Source organism: Chanos chanos, chromosome 2 (assembly GCF_902362185.1).
Source record: "Chanos chanos chromosome 2, fChaCha1.1, whole genome shotgun sequence".
NCBI lineage: Eukaryota > Metazoa > Chordata > Actinopteri > Gonorynchiformes > Chanidae > Chanos > Chanos chanos.
Genome location: NC_044496.1, coordinates 49460458 through 49468857, shown reverse-complemented (window position 1 = coordinate 49468857; position 8400 = coordinate 49460458). Strand labels below are relative to the sequence as shown.

At 39.3% G+C, this 8400-nt stretch overlaps 1 protein-coding gene across 1 annotated transcript; it reads left to right on the top strand.

The window, feature by feature from the left end:
- Positions 1-209: 209 nt before the first annotated feature.
- fgf24 (fibroblast growth factor 24) lies at positions 210-7992 on the top strand. Its single transcript, XM_030765901.1, has 5 exons — positions 210-241; positions 420-456; positions 4161-4332; positions 6331-6437; positions 7714-7992. The coding sequence occupies exons 1-5, from the start codon at positions 210-212 to the stop codon at positions 7990-7992; spliced, it is 627 nt and encodes a 208-aa protein (XP_030621761.1).
- The last annotated feature ends 408 nt before the right edge of the window (positions 7993-8400 follow it).

Genomic DNA, 8400 nt, shown 5'->3' with positions numbered 1-8400 from the left:
GGAGAAATTTACAAAATTTAATTTTGCTGGTCAGTCTTTAAAGACAAGAAAGAACCTCATGCTGCTGCCAGTTGCACACTTGTACTTTTATCTATCTTTACACTGGGATTCCAAAGCTCCTCCGGGATTCTTTGTATAAGGACGCTGGCGGGGCTCCTTTCAACACTTCTTGGGGCTGCAAACGGTGGAAACAGGTGTATTTGAGCAAGATGTCTGTTCTGCCTTCAAGGTTTATCTACGTGTAAGGACTGCATTTTCAAAAATCTCATTTTAATTCACTGAGCTCTTACATTCTTGCCAATAGAAGTCGCTCAAAACCCGCTTTTAGTTGCTATACTGCTACAGTTTTATTTCATGTAATTACTTGTGTGATTCACCCCTCCTTCTCTCTCTCGCTCTCTCTCTCTCCGGTTTTCCAGGTGTTTACATTTTCTGGTCCTCTACTTCCAGTTGCTGGTGAGTCTCTTGTTTCCTTGAATAAGCGCATTTCTTTGGATTAACCTACGGTAGTCATTAATTGTCAGTCAATTCATACCCATATTTTGCTGAATTGTGACATTTATATTTGATATGTGCAAATTGCTGTAACTGCTATGTGGCCCCACTTACCTCGTTAATATGAACTGTTAGATAAACAACTTTATAGAGGGAACAACCTTTACACATTTCGGAGAACCTGATACATTCAGCGTCAGTAACCTATACATATATATATTTTCCTTTGGTTTCGATGTAATGTTTATTCTCAGTTACTGATGAAAAATCACTTTGTGGCTTACATAGCCTTTAGCCTATTGCATTAGTTGCCTAAATATCACTCTGCGTTTTATCATTAGAAATACGATCTGTGCTTTTATATCATCAACTCTGAGATAAACAGCTTTAAAATAATTTTTAAAAAATAAAATGACAACTAAACACACGAACGAAAAAAACCCTTACTCAGAGCGAGATAAGGCTGAGGGAAATATTTCATTATTATTATGACATTCTGTTGAAAACCTTGATTTACTTCGCAGAATTGTCTTAATTTTTGCTACGACAAAATGAATTTGTGATTTAATTTGTGTGGGTGCCCAAGGATCCGCGAACTTTCCAAAATCTGAACAATAGCATTCCTCTATATTTGAAAATGCCAGTACAGTATTGCTTTTAAGCGAGGAAAATGTCTTTGTGAAACAGAGACAAATGAAGAAGAAATGAAAAGAAAAAGAAAAGACCTCCCGACAGAAATAACGAACTATGAACTAATGGTTTTCTACATGCAGTTTGGGAAGTTTGGCTTGGTAGAATAAACTCACATTCCAAAATTTTACGTTACCTGCAATCTGCATTCTTATATTCCCCTCAGAATCCAAAGCTAGCTATCTTGATATTGTTATATTCATTCACAGGTAAACTGGTTGTATATCCTACAAACAATCCATAATCTATTCGTCTCCCTTGTCCGTTTTGCGTTTATAATGAACAAACAAACTCGGACGCAAAGTTAAATAACCATCATATCAACGAGATTTTACCAGCGTGCCATAACACAACCTGAGGCCTTCTTAAGAAAAAGACATTGTGATAAACTGATTATTATTTGATTTTTAGACACTATGTAGAAAACACATAGGAGGCAAATGGGAGCCATTAATTAAATTTTCTCACACGTTCATTATCTAAGAAAACATCATTGAAAGTCAAACTTCTATCCAACAATTAGGCCAAGGCTACGTAATTATAAAACCTTGCATCAGTATTTTATAACAAAAGGGCCATCTACAAAACCACCCCTCAAGTAAAGAACAAAAGCCCCTGATTTGAGGAAAATGAGACCCAACTGGGTTATATAACGGTATGTGCTCACTTTGTTCCAAAGCAGTAGGCACAAACAAGAGCATAGTGTGGGCAGTCAGATTTCTTTCTCTTTTGTGTCAGTAATTACAATACTAGTGCTTTAATTGCGGGGTTGGCCATGGTCAGATAGGCCATATAGATGTGGCCCGTTTTTCCTCTTAATTGCTACTGTCATGCTCTTGGTACAGGATTTGTTTTTTTGGTTTTTTTTGTCTTTGTTTTTTTTTTCAAATCCAGATCAAGGAATTGCGGGAATATTCTGACGTCCGCGTCAAGATTGATGAAGGATTTAAGTGGTAGAGTGCTAATTCATGGTTTCCTCTGATGGTGAATAGGACACTGTAGACAGGGCCCATTTGACATGCAAAAGCAGTCAGCCTCATAGTGAATGTGGTGCCAATCTTTTGAACTTTAGTGATATCCATTCCGTTAGGTTGGCTTTGAAGGGAGACGGCATGATAAAAAAAAAAAAAAAAAGTTTTAACCAGAGCTCCGTGCATAGACATGCCTTTTCCTTTTCTTGTTGAGATGCAACTGTCTACAAAACACACCTCTGTGTTTGTTTAGAGATGGGGAGATTTTGGTACAAATCCCTCAGAAGTGAAGTTTTTTTTCTTCCTCTGTCGTATTTTGTGTGTTTGGTGTGTGTGGGCTGTATGTGAGGCTGCCTAAACTGGTAAACTGAATACCCCCCCCCCCCCAAAAAGTGTTTTCTGTGTGTGTGTGTATGTGTGTGTATACAGTCAGGTTGACTGCTGTTCCCATCTCTTGTTTCATGCGCATGGACGCACAGACTCATCTCAACATTTCTTTTTCACATTGGATCACTGAAGGCAGTGAACCCTGGGAAAAAAAAAATCATTGTTATGTTTCACATTTTGAATGCTCTCTTGTCACTCAAAGAATTGCACAGTCATGCATGGGAGCATGTGTCGTATATCAATCCGTTTGACATGATCCGAAGCTGTCCGTGGTATGAAAGGCCTTATTCATTCGTATCTGACCGTGATATTATGAATTCATTTTTTATTTGAGGATTATCTTCAGACACTTTCAGTCCAGTGATAGAAGCAGGAGAAGATCCTGAGCCGGACATGCTAAATATTGGCATTATGTCACATCACACTGTTTATTCTACAGTCAGACATTCTTATTCTGTGCACAGTGATTGGTAGACAAATGAGTGGAAGTGGGTTGTTTTTGTCACTGTTAAAGATTTGTTCTACCATGAGCGCATTTCCCCTCTCATTCACTAAATGTCATTAATTTGCTGAGGTTAAAATAACAAGGAGTCAGAGAATGTAATGTGTATATAATTAGCCACCGGAGAGCAACCACATAAAAGACCATTACTGTGTAATTACCACTCAGTACAGCTGGGGAACGGGATCTTGGCTCGAATTGAAATTCCAGGGCTTTGAAAGTATACGTTTTCTCTTGCATCCCCACATGTATGGCACAGATGACAGACGTGATGAGGGCTTTTGGATGCATTTTTGTTTCGGTGGGCAGGCTGTTTTTCAGCACTGGGCCTCAGGTGACGTGCAAGCAGACCATTGCAGACAGGCACACATTGTGAACTATTTCAGTGGGAATGTATCAGATTGACAAAAGATGCTCCTTTAGGCTGTTTTTTAGTTTATGATGCAAAACTGCCATGCCGCACTGTGCATGTGTTCCTTGGTGTGTATGCATGCGTGTGTGTGTGTGTGTGTGTGTGATAGAGAGAGAGAGAGAGAGAGAGAGAGAGAGAGACTGTATGTGTGTGATTTATGAGTGTAATTTTGACCTCCGGCAGATATTTGTTTGATGATAGTGTAACGGGTCTGAATTCTTCAGGTGTGTAATTGAGAGTGGCTTGCTTGTGGAAATGGAATACTCAGTTTCTCAATTTGGCTTCAGGCACATAGTATTCAACTGCCTTAGATCCATAGCAAATGGTACCATAGCATGTGCAGTCTCACTGCAGAATTGTCAAAAGATCTGACAAAAATTAATATATTGTCTTATATTGTGTTTCTGAACATTCATGGGTCTTTCTGTTTTGGACTACGAATGCCTTGGAGAGAACATGCGTAAATATGACATCAGCCCACAATAACATCATATTTTATGCAAAAGGATAGGTTTACACACCAGTTAAGTCTCAGATGAACTTATCTGGATGGCGCAATATTGAAAAAAGAAACAGTACAAAACAAACAAACAAAAACAAAACCAAAGAAAAAACAAAACAGGCACAATGTAAATTGTAAATAAATAAACAAAAATGACCAAATTATGAGAGCATCTTATTAAGTGTTTATCTTTGCTTTTAGGAGTCTCACCAGAGTTCGACAGACTTCAGAATCTACATTGAGAACCACACTCGGGATGACGTGAGTCGGAAACAGGTGCGAATTTACCAGCTGTACAGCCGAACCACAGGGAAACACGTCCAGATCCTGGGCAAGAAGATCAACGCCAACGGAGACGATGGGGGCAAGTACGGTACGGGAGTATTCCTGTGCTTGATAGATATTCTAGCCAAAAGCTACTGAAATAACACTAACATCATTCACATCACTCTCACTAAATCTGCTCTCATTTGGCTGCCTTCAAAAAAAAAATGACAACTACTAACCTGTCTTTGCAATAACTACAAGCCAAAGTTCAGGGTTCAGCCATGGTGAACATTTGTCTTTTTAACAGTTTAAAGATGTTATTAATAAAGAGTCTAAAAGAGTATTTACTAACACAATCTTTCTCATGACAAACTGAAAAATTAGCAGTTACGTGCATGTTTTAGGAGTGACTCTATCCAAGAATGCCTGCGGTTTGTTCAGGTTTCTGATTATAGCTTATTCCACTAGGAAAGCTCTCTTATGTTCGTACTGAGTAGGGTTTTTGAAGAGAGGGGCTGTGTCAGGTAGCTGTGTGTGTCAGAGAAGGGCCTGATTGCGGGCAGAGATAAGTTGGGTGAATGCTACACTGAGCCGCGCTGAGTGATACAAGTGTGTTTACATCCGACCTTGTTTTCAACCGTGTCAGCCAGAGTCTTACTCTGTGTTAGTGTAGAGACTCCCTGCAATCGATCAGTAGTTGTTTAACTTCTTTAACCGCTGTGCTCACTGTTTCTGGCTCTTTCTGGGTCTGTTAACTCCGATGCATTAATGCCCATTTGCCTGGTTTAGTACTGCTCTGCACTAGGGTGATGTGTTCAGCAAGTTTTTTTTTTTTTTTTTCTCTTTTCTGAGAAATCTTTGACTATTACGTTGAGTGTGTTGACTGTGTTGAGGGCTGAGCTGTGCAAATCTTTGCAGCTGTGTTGCATTAGTGTCGAGCTGTGTCATTCTGGGTTGCTGTGTTGAAATGAATGTTGGGTGCTGAGCTGTACGCAGTGCTGTACACTGCTGAGTGCTGAAACCCAAGGGGGCACGGAGGTGAGGTTTCCGCAGTGCTTGTTAGAGCTTGAGTGGAAGCAGATCCAGCATTTCCCATGAGTCCCAGTACACACACACACACACACACACACACACACACACACACACCTCACAACCCCCTACACCTGGCACCTGCGAACTCTCTGACACTGGTTAACATACGGCTGAGGAAGACACTCCCACGCCTCTCTAACTTAGTTATCATCAGAACAGGCAGTCTCACAACAGAACATTCTTACAGAGACCAACCACTCATTTAGACATACACAAATAACTCAATGTTGAAATGAGATCCAAGCTATGATTTATTTCATATGAAGCATAGTTTTCTTATAAATCTGAAATGTTATTTGGTATTAGCTGGAATGGCAATGAAATGGCTTCTTGCAGCAGTCAGGTTGTTCTTGTTTTTCCTTTCAAAATGTTCCAATGACAATTTCAAGCCCTTTTTGAACTATTTTCTTAATCAGATCTGGAATAGTTTTAAGTGTTTTATTCTAGCTTAGTTTTGTTAGCTAATAATGTCTAAGTGAGAGAAAACAATATCCTCACATGTCCACGAACAAAACTGGTTCTCCCACTCCTTCACTCCCAAAGCTGTTTTTGACGAGGGCAATTTTGGTGTAGCCCCCCTTCTTTGAGTGGCACTGAATAGGCCAGTGTGTTAAACAAATGGATCATCTTAACTTTTTGATTGAGTGAGCACAGACTAAAGGCAACTTGAAACTCAATCCTGAAGGATCTTAACTGCTCCCCAAAGTTTGGCAGATTTCTTGTTGTCCTGAAAGGAGTGAGTCTTAGCAAAGGTGACTAAATAGTCAGGAGAGAGAGAGAGAGAGAGAGAGGGAGAGGGAGAGGGAGAGGGAGAGGGAGAGAGAGAGAGAGAGGGAGAGGGAGAGGGAGAGGGAGAGGGAGAAGGTAGAATCTATTGTTATTGGTCTATTGCCTGTTTTAACCAGAAGCGGCATAACATTTGGCACAAGACTTTTCTAGCAACATGCAAACTGTAGTAAATGCAGTTATTTCAAATTTCTCTTCATTCAATGATTGCTTTTTTGTATTACAGCTCTTCTTGTTGTGGAGACAGAAACGTTTGGGAGCCACATTCGAATAAAAGGAAAAGAAAGTGGCTACTACATCTGCATGAACAAGAAAGGCAAAATTGTCGGAAAGGTAAGCATACATTTTCCATGTATTTTCATGTCTCTTGCATTCATGATTGTCAAACGTACAATGTTGTTTTCAAGGTCTGAAATAAAAAAAAAAAACAATTATATGTAAGAGAAAAACACATTTTCATCTCAAATTTTTTACTTGCTTATTTGTAAAGAGTTGCATAACTTTCTTCATCATTTGGACCTTCAGTTTGTTATTTGTCGTCTGATTTTCACAGCCATTATTGCTGAAAAGTTATTGTGAATGAGGCCTTTTTTAATAGAACAAAATTGCAATTCTGTGGTGTATTCACTAGGTGGCGTCATGCAGAGTAGGTTCTTGTAGTTACTGTATCTACTGGTTTCATATTTGGTGCTGACCCATCATGTAAGACAGCATCATTAAGCACAGAAGGAAATATCTGAAATTTGTAATGGCAACAACTGGAATTTCCATAGGATTTATATAAAAGAACTAAAAGGTATCTATCTATCTATCTATCTATCTATCTATCTATCTATCTATCTATCTATCTATCTGTCTGTCTGTCTGTCTGTCTGTCTGTCTGTCTGTCTGTCTGTCTGTCTGTCTGCCTGCCTGCCTGCCTGCCTGCCTGTCTGTCTGTCTATCTATCTATCTATCTATCTATCTATCTATAATGAGCCTATCTTTCTATCTATCTAGATCTATCTATACTGTGCCTTTACTTTTCTGTCCACTCTTACTCAAATTACATTTTACAGTTACAACAATGACACCCTCTGTAGTTTGCTGTTAAGAGTATGTTCCACTCCTTACTGACATGTTTGGTACAAACCAAATATACCAAAGGGAGCAAAGCGTTCAGTGCCTTTTTGGCAGAGTAGTTATAGTGTGCTAATTATTTTATTGATGCTTGTGTATACAGACTGGAATGAAAGTCCGCTCACTTATTGATGGCTGTGGACTAAATCACCCTCACTTAACCAAATTACTGTCAAGCATTAAAACTTGCAAGTGCAGTTCTTTCTGATTTGAGAAGGTTTGCACATAAATGTCCTTTGCATGGCATTTCATTTGTGTTTCAGTTTATGACTTTACTGGGTCTCTTTCTTCTAACAGAGAGATCCACTTCACTCTGCTGTTGTTTTCTGTAGTCTTTCTTGTATAGACTTTTGGAATGTATTGTTTGGTGCCCAAAGCAATGCTTCGCTAAAATGGACAGGTCAGGAATAGTTCAGAATATGAATCGAAGGCCCAAGAAAATTGAGCAGCAGGTGGAATGTATCTGACATGTTCTTTTCTCTTTTCTCAGCTCAATGGGAGGAATGAGGAATGTGTGTTCATAGAAGAGTTCTTGGAGAACAACTACACGGCACTGGTGTCAGCCAAGTACAAAAACTGGTACCTGGGCTTCAACCGTAAGGGCAGGCCGAAAAACGGCTCACTGACGTCGCAAACGCAGCAGGAAGTGCATTTCATGAAGCGCTCCCCAAAGGGCAAAGTGGACCCGCTTGAGGAATTCCGTTTCACCACGGTAACCAAACGGACACGCAGGGCAAGGCGCTTAAAATCTAACCCCAAAACAAACTGAGACCAACAGACAAACATGCACTGTTTTTCAAGGACATCTCAAGTGTTTTTGCCTTAAAAAAAAACACCTAAAAAATTATTGTTATTAAAGAAAAGAAAAAAAAAGACAAGACAAGAAAAGAAATGAAACGACGGCTATAAAAATCCTGAAAAACCTGAAAAAAAAATTCAAAGATGTTTTATTTTTATATTTCAGGAGCATTGAATATCTCCCAACTGTTGAATGTTTCTGGGCTATTATAATTTGTAATATTGTGTTATTTTATTTATACTGGAGGACTAATGGACTAACGTCTCCTGCTCTGACAAGTTTACAGCAGAAGGCATACTTTCAAACTTTGGAATGGAAGAGAAAGTCAATCACACCACTGGGAAACCTTTTATTTTCATTCGTGTTGCCCCCAACAAC